At 43.8% G+C, this 20,149-nt stretch overlaps 1 protein-coding gene across 3 annotated transcripts in view; it reads left to right on the top strand.

Annotated features, from left to right (window-relative positions):
• LOC115570403 (cadherin-18) overlaps nucleotides 1–20,149 on the top strand; it is a 190,738-nt gene that overhangs the window by 113,121 nt on the left and 57,468 nt on the right. For all 3 annotated transcript variants that reach the window (XM_030398967.1, XM_030398966.1, XM_030398965.1), the window contains exon 2: nucleotides 4,877–5,452. In XM_030398967.1, the coding sequence (XP_030254827.1) occupies nucleotides 5,222–5,452 (231 nt within the window). In that variant the 5' untranslated portion in view covers nucleotides 4,877–5,221. The remainder of the gene's footprint in view (nucleotides 1–4,876; nucleotides 5,453–20,149) is intronic.

The following is a 20,149-nucleotide window of genomic DNA, read 5'->3' as shown; positions in this document are numbered from 1 at the left end:
TAGGAAAGGAACGATCCCACAGCGATGAAGTGGTTTTGAGTTACAGTTGCACCCATTTAACCTTTTCGTCATTGATTAGTTCATTTTGAGCGTTCAGTAGATCATTCATTGATTGACCAGCAGTCCAAATAACCAGAGGGAGGATGGAAAATGATGATGTACACCAGAGGAAAGCAGCACATTTACAGTGGTACCAATGCCATTGTTCCTTTCTTTGTGATACCTACCGGTACGTTGACGTCTGATACTGAGTTCAAACAAACAAAGGTCAGGTGTCTGATTTCCAATAAATAAATGAGGTGTGGATGATTCTTCGACCGATGGACTCAACAACACCAGCGTTGTAGGCTTAATTTTTATTTCTTGGTTTATTTAATAGGGACAGATACAGATCATGTGGGTTGTACAACAATCCAACAGAAAGCATCATAGCATTTATAGCCTTAGCTAATTTCCAATGCCCGTCCCTAGAGGGCATTTAAGGTATATTGGATACTATCATATAGGTATTGACACAACCCTTCTTGGAGATTCTGGTGACAGTAAATATTTGGATTCTTTGTTCAAGAATTCTTAACTTCTTAATTCTTGTCAACTGACTAATCAGTCAGTTAATTAATAATTTCAGGCCCTCATCAGGTTATTTTCAGACTTGGGGGACAACAAGTGAAATGATGTGAAATTCATTTACATATGTTGACAACATATGTCAACAAATCCAATGAAATTGGACCGACCCCCCCCTACCAAAAAAAATAATCGAATCAGGAGAAGAGAGGCGAAGTGAATGAAGTTAGGAAAACTGTTTATTATGACTGATGATATTTGATAAGTCTCGACAGAAAGTCTTTGGATCTTAGACATCGAAGTTTCGGCTGCCCTTAGCAGCAGCCACAACAATCCCCCCCACACACACACACACACAGTCCAGGCACTGAGGCTGATGAAGCCAATGAATCTGTGAGGATTGGGCGGTGATGGAAAGGTGGATGGTGCGCAGGAGAGCAGCATGAACTAAACTTAAGGCAGAGAGAGAAACATTTAAAAAGGGGGGCATCAACAAGAAGTGTGTGGCTGTGATACTGGATAGAAGAGATGGGCAGATGAGAACAGCTGATATGTCAAATGACAGCCCCAGAGAATGACAGCGAGGAGATTATGAGTGAGAATGCGTGAGGGGAGTGAATGACGGGACGTCATGGGAAATAAACTACATGATAAGAATGCAAAAAGAAATCGTCTTCTGGGCGGAACTTTTGCTAGAGCTTCGTTCCTTTGTCGGATCAGATCGTCGGTGGTGGCAACGAGAAAAACCTGTCGAGCCTTCTTCTTTAAACAATCATGATTTTCAAAATCAGAGAACCAAACCAGGATGTCGAAAGTGAAGGTAAAGCGAACACCAAAGCCACTTCTCTTATGCATCCTGCCAAGTTCTTTATGGCTGCCGCTGAGTACGACCCATTTGGCTAAACGCCGCTCATATATGAACACGCCGTGGGCAGAACGCTGCTCAAAAACAATATCATCATCGTAAAAATCGGTGGGGGGGGGAAGTTATTTCCATTGACAGAGCCAGATGCTGTTGATTTCATGGCTTTCCGAAATGTATTTTGCCTCGAATCGGCATGATAATCAGACAATTAGGGGGACTGATTGAAGAGAGCCCCAGGAGGCGAAAGTGAAACCACTGGAAAAGATTATTCTCATCCTGACACAGAGTCTGACTCACTCAGGTAACGCTATTGTCTCCAAGATGCTTCGACTGGGTGGGAAAATGAACTAGAGTATTAAATAAGAAAATTAATTCTAAACCGAGGAGCCTTAAAACAGCCCTTTTTTTTGAAAACCTATCAGTATTCTTTCCCCGGCTTGATATTCGCTGGAAGTGAGCAGCTGTAGCAGGATTTGGGCGAAGCTCTACCTATGCAGATGAGAATCTCTCCCCAGATTACACATGTTTAGAGTGTTGCCGAGTATTTATCCCCCACCGCTTTAATCCAAGTCGATGTGGAACAGACTCTGCCTCCTCTCTTCGCAGCCTGGTCTCGCAGCAGGTATTACCCATCACAACCGCTTGCACTTAGTCGACATCGCCAACAACTACGGGTTTGAGCCGCGTAATTTGCATGTAGAGATACTTGAAACATGGGGATTAGCGAGGGTTTCTAAACCCATCTTAATCCATATATATGTGAAAATATTTATATTTATTAAAAAAAAAAAAAAAAAAAAATTCAGTGATTATCCTTCAAAGTATGTGACAGTCGTAAGTTGCATTAATGTCTGGTTGAAGCGTCTCCCTCTAATGTTGCCACATGCATTGTAAGAAATAGAGAGCTGCAGCCTTTGAAGTCTGTCAGCTCCGAGATCCTATTAAATATCAAATGCATGTGTTTGTCCTCCCGATAATCCCCCACGAAGCTGCTATTCTGCTGCGCCACTCTGAATGTTGGACTTTTCCGCTTGAAGTCGTTTTTTTCTCCGACTTCGGTACTTCTTATCAATATTTTTCTTTTTCGTGGGAAAGGGCCTAGACTTCTTTTTTACTTCCCGTGTTTGTTTCTCAGCGTCGACTCTCATCTCTCGCATAATTCACTTAAAGTTTCACTCTGTTGATGCATGGGGGCTGTTTTTCATATAAATGGAGCGGCAGTTTGCTGTTTTTTGGTGACAACTCGGTGTGACTAAGAAGCGCGCACAGCCTCCACGGGAACAACCTGTTTATTTGCGAGATAGCATTATGCAGCCCCCCACCCGCTGTCATACCAAAACACCACGGGATTGTCTCTTTGTGCATTCTTAACATGTTAAGCGTGTTTTTGTGGACTCGCGAAATGTCAGTCAAAAGCCTGACTATTTGACTCACAGTTTGAAGTGTGGATTTAGCCAAGAATGATCCAAATCCTCTTTTAAAGGATGCTTTTGGAGCTTTTGTGAACGCTGAATAACCGAAAAGTGGTGCCAGAAAATATGAGCAAAACTGTTAGAATTTCCATTCCACAACAGTCGCTAAGTCCAAAACTTTAGTTAATTAAGCCCATTTGAAAAGTGTCGCCTTTGACATTTTTAAGATATGAAAAGTCACTCAGTCTCCATCAATGGTTTGTCAGTGATCAAAAGAAAATAAGTCGTCAACTATTGTGACAATCATTTAATGGTTTAAGTCCTTTTCAAGCAAAAATATCAAACATGTGCTGGTTCCAGCTTTTCTTTGTCATTTATGACGGTGGCTGAAGATACTTTGGGTTTTGGACTGTTGGTTGGACAAAATAAGCAATTTGAAGACCATGGTTAGGCTATGGGAACTTGCAATAAGCATTGTTTTTCCCAGTTTTTTGACAGATTAATCAATAATGGTCAGTTGCAGCCCTTTTGTCTATGGCAATCCCCAACAGCCTGACCTCTATAGCCCTAGAGTCCATGGTCATACTTAACAGTATTACCTCCGCAACCCTGGTGTCCATGGTCATCCCCAACATCTTATATCTGTTGCCTTAGTGTCCATAGTTACCCGCAACGGTCTTACCTCTGTTGGTCATTCCCAACAATCTTTTATCTGTTGCTCTAGTGTCCATGTTCATCCCCAGCAGTCTTACATCTGTTGCCTTGGTGGCCATGGTGGTCCCCAACAATGCAGATCTGAAAAGTAGATTGTCCAGTGCAATGTCTGCTAAATGTGTTTAATTTCAAATATACATAGATACAAATAGGTATACCTGAAAGCACTGAATAGTTCGAACCTCACACAAAGCAGGTGTGCCATTGACGTTATGTCTAATCAGCAGGGTATGGCAGAGGTGGGAAAGTCAGCAAGAACATTTTTGTCTCATTTGCAAACTGAGCATCCTGCGTCCTCCTGTTCTTCTGGCACGAGTTCGAACTCGATGTACCCCGTTTGAGAAAGGCCTCATTCATGTCTCCCTGCGCGGCAACCGCGGTGAGATTACAGAATCATTATTTTCTTTAGTCGTGCCATCACACCGAAGGGCATCTCAGAGAAGCAAGGTCAAAATGACGGATTTCGTCAAAAAAGAAAGAAATGCAAGCGGCGAGGAGCGATTTCACGCTTCAGCAGCAACTAAATAACACACTGAACTTGAAGAAACAGTCGGAGACTAGGCGATTCCTCACATATCCTCTTTCAAGACCACACGACTGCCACGGCGCTACCCCTGGATGCTCAGAGACACAGGAATCCAACAATGCTTGCGGTTATTTTTCACTACTTCAGTGCCATCTTCGATATATAATTTTGATTTAGAAAAACAGTTCCCGTCTGCGTTTTCCATTCCACTGCCTTCTAAAAATCACCCTCCGCCTCACGTCTGAGTGGCTTGATGTCTGTCCTTATCATAGTAAATGTATTTCTTCCTGCCACACTTATTATTCACCGCGCTGAGGCACACACTAAGCCTTCTGAGTGTGCCCCCGCTCCTGTTAAAACATCCAAATCAAACCTTTTTTCGAGGATATTTTTCAATAAAGCCAACTCATCCTTTGAGTCGCAGGGCTGCCGCTGCTCGGCTCTGATACATGACTCTGACCTCACAGGGCGCTATCAGTCACCGAGCAGCTCCCTGACCTCAGAGACGCGGACAACCTTTTAATAGCACTGTTACTCCTCGAGTCCGAACTTGTTTATATCATCCGCACGACGATAAAAAAAAAAAAACGACTGGAATACTGAAACGAGGTTTTCTCGCCGCTGCTTTGTGCTTTATCACGGTCGGCCAGTTTGAAGTGCACGTCCTCATCTGTGAGGATTTGTGAGTTGCAATTTAATTGGAGGGAATTAGTGGACATTTAGCTTCTAATATCCATCAAGTTAATCTCCAACTCTGTGTTTTCTGTCTCCCCTCCTCTCTCTCTCTCCCAGGAAATCCAGAATGGCTTCCGGGATTAACCTCTGCTCTTCGTAGAACTACCCCAGAAGTTCACGTCTGTTTGCACGCCATCTCACAAGCCTGGGAAATTCCATAATGTAAATGTTTCCCGCTCTTCTTTTTCTTTTGTGAAACCGTCGGCTTTTGGAAGCCATGAACCTTAGAGGATCTACCGGGACCTTTATTTCCGCAGTTTGGATTTAAATCCCGTCTTTTTTTTCGCACGAGCCTGCAGCGGTGGCTAGTGGCGGCGGCGGCTGCTGCGGCGGCGGCGACGGCGGTGGGAGGACCTCACCACCTTGGAAGACGGGGATAACTTTACAAACGCGCACGCCACCATGAGGATATCCACCGCCTCCTGTCTCTGTCCCTTTCTGGTCTGCCTCTGCTTCATCCAGAGGTGCTACGGGGCGAGCCACCACGTCCCCGCCAAAGTGCCCTCCAGGAACCAGACCAAACTGGCCAACGGGGAGACTGAGGTGCACCACAGGCCCAAGCGTGGCTGGATCTGGAACCAGTTCTTTGTTTTAGAAGAACACTTTGGAACAGAAGCGCAGTATGTGGGGAAGGTAGGTTTTCATTAAACCGTGAAAAAAAAAAAAAAAGAAATAATAATCTTTTGATCACAGGGAACTTGCTTTTCAACAGCTTACTTGGCATTTTTTTTTTTTCTCTCCCCTCTTGTTTATTGAGAAATGGGTTAGAGCAGGAACAAGCTGTTCTGTCGAGGTAGACTGCCGCGTCGGCATTGTGCGCTCTTTTATTATCGTCTGAAGTGGAAATTTCGTGGGTCTCGTTTGAGAGGGTGTGCATCGTTTTTCATCCCCTCCTGTCATTACGTCGCCTGACCGAAATTCCTCTCGTGATGATTTCCAAAAAAAAAAAATGTTTTATTCTCTGTAATTAAGGAGCGCCTCTCAGCGCGCCCGTCGCTCTGGGAAGCCGGCTATGCAAGAGTGGATCCGGTAAGGAAAGTGAGAATGGCCCTCTACGTCGAGCCATCTTTGAAGTGAAGTATTAGATTTGGTCTCTCTGTGGGAAATGAACCCAGATCTGATCTCTTGGTGGGAAATGAACCGCCGCGGTTAGAAATTGGACAGTGGTGCGACAGGGACGCTTATAAGCCGGGGTGCCTCGTAGTTAGAAATTTTTATGAATGTAATTTCAGTGTCATTTCGAACTGATGGATTTACCTCGCAGTGGAGGAGATAGCGGCGGCTCTCCTTCCTGCTCGTGCAGAGGGCGCGGCGTCGCCCGGGTTGTTGCATGGCGACTTTTCTCTTAGCTCCACAATAAGCCACAGGGAGCTGGTTAAGTCCTCTGCTTGCAGATTGCCTGCCCTTATCTCCTGAAATGTGTTTCTCCGCTGCAGTGATCATTATTCTAGGCACTCAGACACAGACTAATCCCCTCAACCGCACTCCGAGAGACAGAGAATGGGGAAGGCAGGAACGCTCCTCTGACTGCACACATGTCCGTATTTCAACAACAGCGCCATTTGAGGGGGGGGAAAAGGAAAGAAAAGGAGGGATGACATGCATGGAAAACAAAACAAAACAGGGAGGGTTGAGTGGGGAAAGTGAAAATAAACAACAGCAAATATCACTTTCCACCTCGAGCGGCTCCTTATTGAAATATAAACCTGGGGATTTAATCACGGTGTCCTTGCGAAGCCGACAAAGCGGGAAAGAAAGGTTATTTATTGGTGAAACATGTTTTTGCTAATATTCTTTGACGCCTGGATGAACCATAAAATCCCACAGCGCCGACAAACACAATCCAAAGCCACTGTGTCCTCAGTGTTAGACAGTAGCGACGATATTTGCAGCATTCAGAGCGTCAGGCGGTCGATGCACGGGCTGCACGAACGAAGTTGCTCTCGGATTAAATTCGTCCACTGCTTTGAAGTTCACGATTGCTCGGTTCGCTGGCTGGTTAGCTGATGTGCTAGTTCTACTCCTACCTTAAGGGTGTTGTTGTTCTCTGTGTGTGTGTGTGTGTGTGTGTGTGTGTGCGTGTGTGTGTGGCGGGTGCCGCTGATGAAAGCAAAACAAACGCAAACAGCTAATCCTGGATGATAATAAGGCGCTGAGAAGAAACATAAACATTATTAAGGAATCAATTTGACATGCATGTTTAAAGAGATGAGGTCTCCAGATGGTTCGCACAAAAAAAAAACATTTAATTATGTGGGCTGGGACTCATGTGCACTGTCCTAATGTGGCCAGGAGACAGAATGACCCTTAATTAGAAGAAGACAGGAGTGGAGGAGGAGGAGGAGGATTAATGCACTCAGCACGTACTGCTCTGTATTGTTTTTCTTCCCCCCTCCTCCCTTTGCTTGATTAAAAACTCTGGACATTAGCGAGCAGCAAATGAGCAGCTCCACCGCGGGGAATTGCCAACACTTTCCTTGTCGATAATTGCCATCATCAAAAAAAACCGTGAAGTTCTGAAACAGACGTTCCGTGATAAGATGTGCGGGATAGTGCACGCCGAAATGATTTTTTTTTAAAATGACTGCACGGTCAGTGTAAAAGAAGCAGAAGTGTGCCGAAAAACATCCGCAATGTCAAACATCAACCGGGACACAATGAACGACGTGGCCTCGGGAGCCGGGGAAAATGTTATGTGTACATTTTACCGATGCTCTCGCATAAAGGACAGCACGGTGACTAGACCGACTTCTGGGAATAAGTGAAGCGGCCAGTCTGTCAAGAACATTTTTAATCCCCTTGAGGTATGCCATAATCCCCAGTGACACCTTTCTGAGGGGCTGATGCATTTGGGAAATGACAGCTTTGTGCATGAGTGAGACGCAAATGCTCGGCGGGGGGACAGGGCTTGTCCAGATGCGAGACAGGAGACAACCCGCTCTCCCGATGGGAGGTGTGAATGTCTTCATGTCAATCAGCTCAGCGTGGCGCTTTGAAGTCGTCGGGCAGGTTACAGACGGGATGGTAATTTTTAGAAGGCGATGCAAATCCCCCAAACCCTGAATGAGTATGAACCGCGATGAACTGCCTCCCGCAACTTTGTTGGAGGAGCTGCCGAACAGCTGCGGCTGTTTGATAAAGAGAGAAATACAGTAGATCCTCAGCCGGAAATCCTCATATCGAGCTATGATTGGGCGCTGCTAAAATATGCAGCAAATGATACAGATTTGACTGAATGGGAGCTTCAACCTAGGCTGGGTGGAATACCCCTTGTCTTCTCCTGTGTTCATTTGCAGAGCAACCTCTGAGAAAGGTGGCTAAATGTTTTATTCATACATCTAAAAATGGATCGTGCTGTGACAGAATCAGGCAACTGTCTTGTTGTATGTACAGTAATAGCTCAACAGTGGGAAGGAGGAAGAGTGGAGTGGAGGTTTTTTTTTTTTTTTTTCCTATTAAATTGCTTTTCATCCACACTTTGATATTCAGGAAACAATTGCATGCAAAGTGGAACGTTTTCAGTGTTGATGCAGTCGAGCGTCTCGTGAAAAACGAGGGAAATTTAATAGCATGTGTTGCGTTATTACCGTGCATTTGTTGGAAAGAGAAACATCCTGAGAAACAGCAGAAATAGTACTTAGCAGGAGACATCTGACTTCTGACACCGAGACACGCACACGTGGAGAAGTGCATCTATATTTGTACGTGTGGTCGCGCTACACATTCAAACATTCCATTACCGGGTTGCAGCAGACGGTTATTTCATTTGTGATTAATCTGCCGATTATGTTCATGAATAATCAATTAATGGTTCAGTTAAAAATATTCCACGAATTCTGCGAGAAAAACATTCATCGGAGTCCAAAGTGACGTCTTCAAAGTGCTTCTTTTAATCCAGCCGACAGACCAGCACCTGAAGACGCTTCATTCACCGTCACGAACGACAAAGAAGAGCAGCCGGAATTAGCAAACGTTTGACTTTGTTGAGTATCTTTTAATTCATGTTTTAATTCATGCAAATATATTACAAAATAGTAAAAAAAAAAAAAAGCTCTTTGACATTTACCAGAGCTAAACATGATGTCTTTAGGCTGAATTTGTTGGTCCAACCATCGTTGTAAAACCAAAGACTTTCTATTCACAGTGATAGAAAACCGAGACTAAACAGTGAATTTTCACATTTTAGAAGCTACAAACAGCAAAATATCAGACAGCTTTGTTTGAATAGTGACTTAAAGCATCCTCCATTGATTGTTTATGGCCAATCGGGGACACATGAACAAGATGCCTGACCAATATTTGATACATACTTATTGTGGCTATAACTGTAGGTGCTAAACCATACGTGTCATTTAGCATTTGGGACATGTGTCCCCACCACTGGTTTAAAAGCATCATGTGTTAAAATGTTACTAAAATGAACTTGCACCAAGAAATACTAACTAAGAAATAAAACTGACTGACAGACATGCACCTGTGCTTTCAAAATTTGCTGTAATATTGGCATTGTTTGGTTGACATGGTGTTGAAGTGATGCATATGGATGACTGTTACTTGGTAGGTCACCATTATTGTGCCTTATATGCTGAATATTTTCACATTATCGCCACTATACACTTAAAAATGCTGGGTTATTTCATCGAACCAACTGCTGGGTTATGAAATGTGTAACCCACTTTGAGTCGTTATATGGGTTTGGGTTATTATTTGGGTTATTTTTGTACAACCCATGCAATGGGTTAAATACAGTTGGGTTATATACAGTCTATGGTTAAAATCCATCAACCCAACACATCATCCCGTCGACTTCTCCCGCCATCCACCACGAAGCACCGAGCGGCAACCCGACAGATCAAGTTGAAGGTTTCACATTGTCCGTCTTGCATTACGTATTAAAGTAGTATCTTTATATTGTCATTATCATGGAAGCACACACGGATGCAGTTCATCTGTTTGGTTTGAACCATTTGCCAAATGAATAAGTGAAACGTCCATAATGCCCGCGGGCTTTTGGTCATGTTTATTGAGTTAGCCAGCTAGCTCGCTGGTTCGCTAGCCTTGCAGCTGGCAGCTAGCGGGCTAGATATCCGGCTGGTTACTTCGCCAGCTAGCCAGTGCGCGCAAGCTAACTAACAGGCTAGTTCTTTGGTAGTTGCTTTGCTAGAATACATGTAATTTAGCTATTAAGCTACTATAGTAGCCATAGATATCCCCCTTTTAGGATACTTCTCCTCTGACTTCATACTGACCCCCTGTTGCATTGGCTAAAATCACACTTGCAGACCATGAAAATTGTCCCTTCACTGAGCCCTTACGTACGTCCTCGCCGCTTTTCAACCGCAAGTGACTCCCTTCTGCTAAACGCTCCTCTTTGTTGCCTTCTTTGTGTGCAGTGTGCAGCAGGTTTGTATCTGATCTGTTGCACTGAAAGCATCTGCCTGCTGCTCCATCTCTGCGGGTTTGTCACCACGAGTGACACCTTCCACGATACGCAGAGTCATATAATCCATCGCTATTACAAAAGTATTGATTGCTGCAGGTTTGCACATTTAATGATAACCAAAACTGAAAAAAAAGAACAATCGATTTAACACCAGCATGTACATTCTGTAAATGTCGTGTATGCATATCTGTCGCACAGTGCCATTGATTTTTTTTTTTTTTTTTTTCTTCACCTGGGTTTTAGGCAGTCTTTGTTTGCAAACGCTCATCTTGATCTTGTCAGGGATAGAAATGTGTTTGATCTGCTGAGTCCTTGATACAGTCGCACGTTCGCCAAACAAAGGAGGATAAAAGGATGCCAAACCACGTGAATAACAGTTAAACTTCCATCGATGCGGCGGAAAATAACACTTCAAGCTGTCTGCGCAGGCATGCGTAATTTCCAGAGTGCATTCCCCTGTCCTCTGGCTCAAACGTTCAAACATATTAGCACCATTTAGACACTTGAGACTAAAACCATTTGCCTTTCGCTCAATGCCAGAGCACAAGGCAGAAACATGTTTTCTAAAGCTGATCTGCTGACGGTTTCATTTCTGTCTTGTTCCAATGTGAAATTTTAGCAGCAGTTAGAGGCAGAGCCATTAAATGAGTGTCAGGGTTGCTTCCGGGACTCTAATAATCTCATTACTGTACATCAAGAAGTCAACCATCCTGCTGGGAAGACAGCGATTCATTCTCCTCCTCCCCCCCTTCCCCACCCCGCAGATGTCAAAATAGAGGACAACTATTGGGGCGGATCTCTGCGATGTGCATCGACGGCACGTCTCCAGCACGCCCCTCATCGCCGTCTCTTGATGTATGGTCATTAGGACGGCGCTCCATCATCAGGGTTTGCTGTGACTGTTACGAATCAATCGAGAAGAGAAGGGGCCGCTCGGAGGAGTTGATTGGGAGGGTGCGTGGCCAAAAACGTGGTGATAATCAGACAATCAAGCACGCCCACATAGAAAGTGATTAAGTCCTCTTGAGTGAAGTAAAAGAGCTGAGATTTAATCAAACACGAACCCACCCGCCCCCCTTCACTAATTGCAAATATGAAGCCAAGGCACTGATCATCAGCTAGTGCGCGTAACCTGCTCGTTCCTCCTTCTCCTCCTTCCTCCCCCCCTGCTCCCCTCAGCGGGCACACTGTTGATGGAACAAACACTCCAAAAAAACCCCGACTCCCACCTTCAGCTTCCATTTGAGCGTCCGCCACCGAAGCGACGCGGTTTTTTAATGACCGTTTCTGCGGCCCGACGCATCGTCCAGCGCAGGTTTTTATTGCGAGAGTTGTTGAAATCCCAGCGAAGAACACGCGGGTAAACAAAAACGTTGAGCTCGGCAGTAAAGCATGTGCAGCTATTTGTAGCTCCGGTGCATCTCTACAAATGTGCTGTGCCCTGGTGTAGCCCGCAGGCCCGTTTAGCTGAGTCATAAACTTGATGTCTCACTGAAAGTCGAACTCGCAGAGAAATCTATTATAAATCAGCGTTGGATCAATCAGCCCAAATGTGGCCTGCGTGGCTGTTATTTTGACATATCTCGTGCGCCGTGCCTGGCATAAAATCTGATTCCAGATCGTCACATGCAGTGCTTTATTGCCGTACTTATTCATTTTTTCCGCCCCGCAGCAGAGAGATATTCCTCTGGCCTTCTTATTCTCTTTCTGCACGGTCCATAATGAGTGGACATAACGGCAGCAAAGCAACATCCTTTAATGCAGGCACAGAGCCGATGAAGGCTAGCTGGGTACATACATTATGTGGATCTGTAAAAAAAAAAAACAAACAGAAAAAAAAAAACGACCGAGCCATTACAGAGGGCATCTGGCAATAATGCAATCCGACCAGGCACATACATTATCGGGATCTGTACAATGAAGAGGACGAAGCAAGTACAGATGAGGAAAGAAGTACGGGAGTCAAACAGATGAAGGTCAAGCTGCGTAGCAACTAATCATGTATCAGGATGGCGCTGAATAGAAAGTATCCTCCCTCGCCGCCTGTGATTGTGCAGATTGCGCTACATGTCATGTACTCCCACTTTTCAAGCAGCTGATAGTTTCAATGTTCCATTAATGATTGCCAGAATCTTAAGAGATTAAATCATTTTCTTGACTCTGAAGATAGACATGAATAATGTCTGTTTGAACCGCAGCCACTTAGTATTTTGGCTGATTATCACAGCACCATGTGGTCAGTCAGCTCTACATTTTGTTCCGCGGGAAGATTTGGCAGGAATGGAATAATTGGCATGCCGGTTATTTCTAAACCAAGACTGGATGCTGTGATGGTGCATATTGTCCTACTGGTCAACAATTGGAGAGGTTGGATCTTCTCTCTCGTCCGCTACGGGTGAACGAGTTTATTGATGGTTATGTGTGATTTCAGAAGATTTGAAATGCTTCACACCAAACCGTGTGACAGATCCGCCGGTTCATCGCGTTCCGGTCTGTTCGGCCGCGCCTTTTCATGAGAACCAACACAGTCCAACAGTTGAAGACAAGCATGCTATGTCAGGTTACATTTTGAAAATGAAAGAAAAGTGCCTCGGTTTGGTTTAGGCCCCAAAACTATTTGCTTAAAATGACTACTTCCTGGATGTATTTGCCTCAACCAGGACTTGAACCGGGTCACCTTGGTGAAGGTCTATTCCAGTCATCCTGAGAAAATGGACTGTCTGGTTCTTTGAATTGGATTTATCTGTCGTTCTGCTCATTACCGCCCCCTGCTGGCACTGCATCGCCATACATGCGACCTCACGGGGGATCGGCAGGTCTATTATACGCTCAGACGTGAGACTGGTTTGCTATCAGCAGATTTTTTTTTAGCTCATTCATTCAAAGAAGAGTTCCCATGAGTTTTTTTTTAACATCCTTGAAAAATGAGGGCGAATATCAAGCCCTTGAAAGTTTTGGAAAAAAGTCATAAATAGATTTGGGTCATTAAAAGTGTTTTTTTTTTTACCTTGTGCAAGAATACAGATTCTGAAAAGTTCTTTTGATGTGTTTTTTTAGCTAAATGTTGGTTAACATTTTACTGTTTGTGTGTGTGTCTCCTGTGGTGTCTGCCATCACCGTAACACGGAGCAATCAAGACTCCCTCTCTTTTTAATTGTTGTCTGTGAGCGTCTGCATAGCCTGCTCGTTCGTGTTCTCGTTATAAGAATTCTCAGTGTTGTAACAGTAATTAACCTTGATCCGTGTCTAAAACTATGCCTACATGGTAATTAAGCCTGGAAAGTCCTTGAATGTGACGTCTGAGGAAGGTATGGGAACTCTGTTGTAGAGATAAGATATTCTGTTGTATTATTGTTGTTTGTTGAGTGATTACAAGCTCTGTCGGTGGACTTAATGGCTGCTGGATAATGCAATTGATTGCCGACATTAGAATTGAAATGATTAGTTGATTGGCAAAAAGCAAAACACAAACAAACATGCTTTTAAAATCAAAAGAGATGTTCTGATGCTGATTTTTGGCTACTTCCTGACCTCTTACCGGGGGATATGATAAATCAAATTTATAAAATGGCAGACGTTGTGAATCTCCAGCCAATTTATATTTGTTCTCACTGCGGTTTTCTTTTCAATGAATAAATAATCTGGATTTCTGCAGCCAGCGTCATTCTAATCAGATGTCCAATCAATCCAGTCATCCCAAAGTGCAGTTCAGCTCTCCAAAAGCGGGATAACATACAAATAAACCAACACAGGAAAAGATATGTCATATACTGAAATATATATATACATGTAAAAACTTGTATTAATATGTATCCATGATGATTTTTTAATAATATAAGGTAAAACTGTTAAAAATACATCACAGTTATAGTGATTTTTAAGAAGGCTGGTACATTTGATGTCAGCTGTCAGCTTTCAACAGCAGCAAGATTAGTTAATGATCAACCTGCCAATCAGAAACCACTTAAATGACTTTAGCATTTTGACGGTGTTGGCCAAACAGGTGTAAGTACATTTTCCTTTTAAAAGCCTCCCCGTTCATTCATCTGTGCAATTTTTCACTCTGCGCTCCGTCGAACTCAGAATGCGTGGCTCCGACAGACTGAATGAGTGACTGAATACTCGCAAGTTACAGCCCCAGTTTGATCACATTTGTGACCCATTAACATTAATATTATCCTTCATTACCAGAACGAGTAAAAAAAACATATTTTAATGTCTCTGAAATAATGCCGCGGTGGCAAATATCTGTCGGGTTGGAGGATTTTTCTTTCCGCCTCAAATCTTCTCTCGCCTTGTAATTGACTTAGACACCTGACAAGTTGTACGACAGAGCCGAAGCTAGATTGTTTGGCTGTGAGCACCAATTAGCTTGTGAACACAAACCGTTTAAGGCTACTTTTGACAATGAGCACACACAGCCCGAACAGCGAGAAAAAAAACCCGCAGCTTGTTGTCGAAAGGAAAGCGAAGATACACTATCTCTCAGGTCGCTCCTCTGGGCATATGATGAAATTATAAGTCCTTGAGATTGGAGTGTTTTTCGCCCGCGACTTCGGAGCCCCAGACTCCGCTGATCTCTTTAAACTCCTCAGAAATGCATTGCCAGCTGCCAGCCGCCAGCCACATGCCAGTCGTCTATTCCACTAGTCTTTAATAAAGTCGCCCATAGAGACGGAGAGATAAACCGCAATCCCTTGTTTTGATGCCCTGTGGAGGAAAAGGATTCCTCTAAGTCTTTGTGGAGACATGTCCACAAACCAAGGTTGCAGAGGTCATCGTTTCACCTCTCGCATGACATCTCCCCGGGCTTGACTGATCACCGTGTACGGGAGGTTTCCATTCCTTTCCATTCATTATTTATCGCGCGAGCTGGACATCGCCACGTTCCCCTTCCTCTTTCATATTGCCACATGTACTGCTGATGTATGTTAAGCTCATAGCGGGCCTTGCTCTGCCGTTAAACAAAACTGACACTAATTACATTAAGGCGGGTAGTCATGAAATTTTCTGTGTGATCAAAATGAACTATAAATAAAATATCCCGTCCCTGAAGCCGAAATGCAGTGGCAGCACCCTCTGCAGAGAAACGGAGCCCTGTATTTGAAATCCTGTGACGGAAATGTGCCCCGAGCCCAGTTTTGTACAATCGGCTTTGACTAAGAAATATATGAAATCTAAACTGTCCCCTGAACACTAGTGATGGAGCTCCTCATCCAGAGAAAATTGGACACCCCAAGTGAATTTATGTGCCTCTTCTCGTCTCTCAGATACCATCAAGCAGTCACAGAGGGTTAGTAAACCTGAGAAAGATGAGTGCAGTTTACCTACAGCAGGAGGAGGTATATCAGTATGAGATCTACCAATATTGGTTGTGGTATAATGTCTTAAACTGGTCTTAAAGGCTTCGGGTTGTCTGAATTTGTTTTAATACACTTGAGTTTAAAAGCCTGCGCCTCCCCTCTAGCGAGCCGCCAATTCGGCCGTCCTTTTGGCGGCTCGGTCCGCGGATTTAGACAGAGGGCGGCAAACTGGGGGTCTGTTTTGGTCCGCCAATTTGCCGCCTCGGAAGGTACACTTATTTCCGCCTCGCCTGCTATCTAAATCTGAGGCGTCAATGTGCCGGCCACTGCGTGAGGTGGGCGGAGGTGTCGATGACGTCCGCTGTTGTGCGACACACAGCCGGGGAGTTTTAAAACCAGGAAACAGCTGATCACAGCAGTCAGTCCATCACTTCATCTGCGGACGTCAAGATGAGCAACTGGACAGCCGCTGAGATCCGGGAGATGCTAGCGTCTCCTCGGTCTCTGTAGCTGTTTGGTTGCGTCCCCTTGTTGTTGCGGGAAGCTACGAACGGTCGCTACTTTTTAAAAGCCCCCCGCTAAGAACCCAGTTCTAAACTCCAATGGGGTGCAATGTAAAGCTCTTATTTTGAAGACAAATTCTTTGTCACTGTTCACTGCCCAACTTCGTGCTTCACGAGCACTGAAACAAGTCCAGTTGTTAACAGTACAACACTTCAAATCAAAATATTGAAATTTTTTTCATCATTGGGAAAACATGTGAGAGAGATCACTTTGTTTGCAGATCTTTTTCCAAGGTACATCTTCGCCAGATGGTGGTCAGATGGTTGGGGGGGGGGGGCTGTGTGTAGCCTGGTAGATAAACCTGGGGCTAAAACATCCTCACATTTAACATCATATAAATCCAGTTGATGTGGTTGTATGGAGGGTTTTCTCTAACATTATTAAACTTAGGCACAGCAACCAAGCTTTTTGGGGCACAACACAAGCCAAATAAATGTTAAATCAATGGGGAGAGTGATGAAACTAACTAGATGACTCTACAAAGGTGGAAATGATTCACTTCCTCAGCTGATTGTCTCTCATAAGTTTATGAAGGTGTAAGAAGCACCAGTTGTAAAACATTGGGCCAAAGGTGATACTGATGTCCAAACAACAATGTTGGTCGATGCAGATACCAGCAGCATGTTGTCTATTTCGCTTCTGCTCTCATTCCTTCCTCCCCTTTGCCACTGAAACAAAGAAATCCTCATCATAAAAGGTATAAAGTCATCCAGCCCTTCATCACACTATCTTTGCAAGTACGGATTTATGAAACAACCTTCAAGACAACCTTCTTTCACAAGAAAAAAATATATATTTTCTTTGCTTCAAAAGCCTTTTCAGCCCACTTTAGAAATACGTACTCATTGAGCATTGTTCGGTACTTACAGCCTTACAAACTGATGGTAGGAATGTCACAAGCCAGGAGATCATGAATACTGATAGTCAACAAGACTTATACCGCCAGAAGCCCATTTTCGACCTTCATATCGCTGCATTCAATTTTCACTTCATATTCCCTTTTGCGGCCATTTTGATACTCAGATATATACATCTACTTTTGCTTTTCCTAGCGTTATTAGCAGATTAATCAATGATTTCTCCCCTTCTTTTGTTTTCTGGGGGATATGTGGAGAGGTCTGGACCTTGAATCTTCTGATCCTCACTGGAGTCTAGAGGGTTTAGAAACGTAATGATGGTCGAAAAGGTAATACGGTATCGCACAGGAAGTCGGATTATTTATAATGAGCACACGATGGACCATGACAAGGTGTTATGGAAGACGGGGGGGATTTCAGAACCAATCAGGACCTGTGATAATACTCCAAGCATGGGTCTTTAGCTACCAGTCACTCTTTTCTGATTTGAATGTGTCCTCACGCTGTTTCACTCTCAGCTGGCCCGACACTTCTGTGCTTCCGGCCCGTGATGTTTGTGTAATGGCCCGCAACCTGTTGACACTTTTATCACCCATAGATTTTGGAAGGCAGTGGGCGCCATATGCATCACTGGTCCGCACTTTGCCGAGCATGATTTATTGGCTCCTGCAAGGGAAGTCAATGGCTAAATTAGCACTCTGACTGGAGGCGTAATTTCATTTATGAGCTGGAGTTGTAGAGTGCGGCTGGACAGAAGTGGATATATCCTCGTATTAGTTATGGAAGTGGTCTTTCTTTAAGTAATAACTCTGGTACTCTGCATTTAAATGATCGAATTTGCGTGTAGGAATTGATTATCAGCCAGTTCTAAATGTCTTTGACTGCATTAAAAATTCAGCGACTGCAGAAATGCGCCAAACGGTGTCAACAGAGTAATTGGTCCTATCCACAAGGCCATAGATGTGTAAACATGTTCTGATTTCTTGCTTTGAAGGTTGTGTTTCATATTAGTACAATCTAGCAACTGATTAACTACCTGATTCAACAGGATCTTTGACTCCTTATCTAATTACAGGCTTGATATTTACCACGGAAAGGACGGTCGGCTCTCATCAAGAGCCGGGCTGCAATCAACGGCGTCTTTCTAATTACTAATTTATTTGCCGGGCCAGGTTTAGATTAGATGTGGCCTGAGGACTTCCGCCGCTCGACTTGTTAAATAGCTCACCTCTGGAAATGTTTGTGTGTTTTATGCTTGGATCAGTGAAGTCTTCTGCCCTTTAGATATTCATGAATCTGTGTTTGTTTGTACCTGTTAAGTAATTGGAAAATGCACCTGGGTTCAGCCAGAATTCAGCTTCAGGGTCTGAGAGGTTTTTTTCCACATAATGCTCACTATAGGTGTTCAGGCTGTTCAGTCTTGTCGAATTCTCCCAGCAGAGATGTCTGATGGACGCCCGGTGGAGGATTAGCAGAGCTGAAACACTGTAGTAATTAATTATGTAACAGAAGACAGCGGCGTGTTGTGCTGTTTGGTCAATAATGGGTGCAGCGTTGCTGTAATGCTCGAAAATAAAATTGAGCGGCGTGATGATTGATTGTTTCTAATTTTGGGTCACTGTGAAAGTAGACCGTCTTGTTGTCAGCTCTCGACAGTACTCCAAGACACTGAAGCGGTGTCCCAATTCTGGGAATGCACCAGTCAAACGTGTTTACAGCAGAAAAAAATAATGGCAGTTGGTCGGCCAGTTATTTCTGTAGGCTTGGCAGGAGAACGTTATATAAATCCTTACACATAAAGCAGATGTCGGGCTGGGCGATGCGCCAGACAACTCATTATGATATACATAATATGACATAAGTTGATGTGACTATGCACTGCTCTGTTGAGCTTCATAATTCCCTGAACCTTAACATTCAGTCGTAGGAGTAGATCAAGACCCTTCAGCTGACCAAGGTTTACATGAGCCGCAAACAGAGAATGTATTTATGTGAGTAAAAATCTTAAATCGTGTTCGTCTAAACTCTGAAACGTTTACAGCCGGGAAGCTTCCACCTTGGGTCAGATCAAATTTCTACTATTAAAAAGCCATTAAAAAGCAACAGCAGGTGCGGCACAGTGACGTCACCATTTGTTGCCGCTGTGTTCCTCTGAGAGCCTTGTCGTGCATTCGGGTGGATGGGTCTAATTGCTGGTGCTTCAAGTGATAAACCTAATTCGTGGTCTTTTCCGTATTTGCTGGTACGTATGTTTTTGCTTTGGTAAACAACAGACATCATCATCTGTGTTGCGCTGGACTGCAGGGAGCCCCGGAGGCTTTTGGCTGCCAATGTGTCTCCACACCACTGATGTCTTATTGCATCATCTATCCACAGCAGCTCCTTACATTTAAGGTTGTTGTGGACTGTTGAGCTGTTGTTTTCCCCCGCCGAAACGAAAAAGTTCCCTCCGGCGGTGCTCGTCTCCTCCCATCCAACCGTCTGACTTTTACAGCAGTGGTGCATAACGAAACCGAACCGCTGTGTCTACTTTGGGAAGCCATATGACTGGTTATAAATGCCTTCTTTTTTTTGTGATGTTAGGTTTGGTAGATTATCAAGCAATGTAACACTGACTGGAACATAAAATCCAAAAAGTATATTTAGTCTTTATCACCCATCCCTCATCAGATCTATCAACAGTACAGCTATTCACAAATAACAAATTGAAATGAGATGATACACCTCGCTGAGACATATGTTGTGACATCTAAGTTTGAACATTTAAAAATATTTAAAAAACACCCACACTTGCTGAAGAGTGAGCTAACTTGTAAAGAGGTTTTAACATCCTCTTGTGTGACATAATTATCGCATTTCAGTCGAATATTTCAAGTCAGGTTGGGACAGATGTTGTGACATACTCATGGTACGGAGTGAATTTCCCGTTGATTAGCCTCGACTTGTGACTGCTCCTGCTAATTTCTTTGCGATGATTTTTTTTTTTTTTTTTTTTTTTTTTAAACTTCTCAAGTTGAAATATGTTATTTCTATTTTGTAACTGTTTTCAGTTTGTCTTTGTTGTTCAGGCGCGGAGGATTTGGTCTCTTGGGGGAGGGGGGTCTGATAGTCGTCTGATTTTGTTGTGCAAAACTCACACGTCAAAGTGCTTCCTAACAGGACT

This window comes from Sparus aurata, chromosome 19, assembly GCF_900880675.1.
Source record: "Sparus aurata chromosome 19, fSpaAur1.1, whole genome shotgun sequence".
Lineage (NCBI taxonomy): Eukaryota > Metazoa > Chordata > Actinopteri > Spariformes > Sparidae > Sparus > Sparus aurata.
The sequence above is the reverse complement of the archived record's forward strand: the minus strand, read 5'-3'. Positions and strand labels throughout refer to the sequence as shown.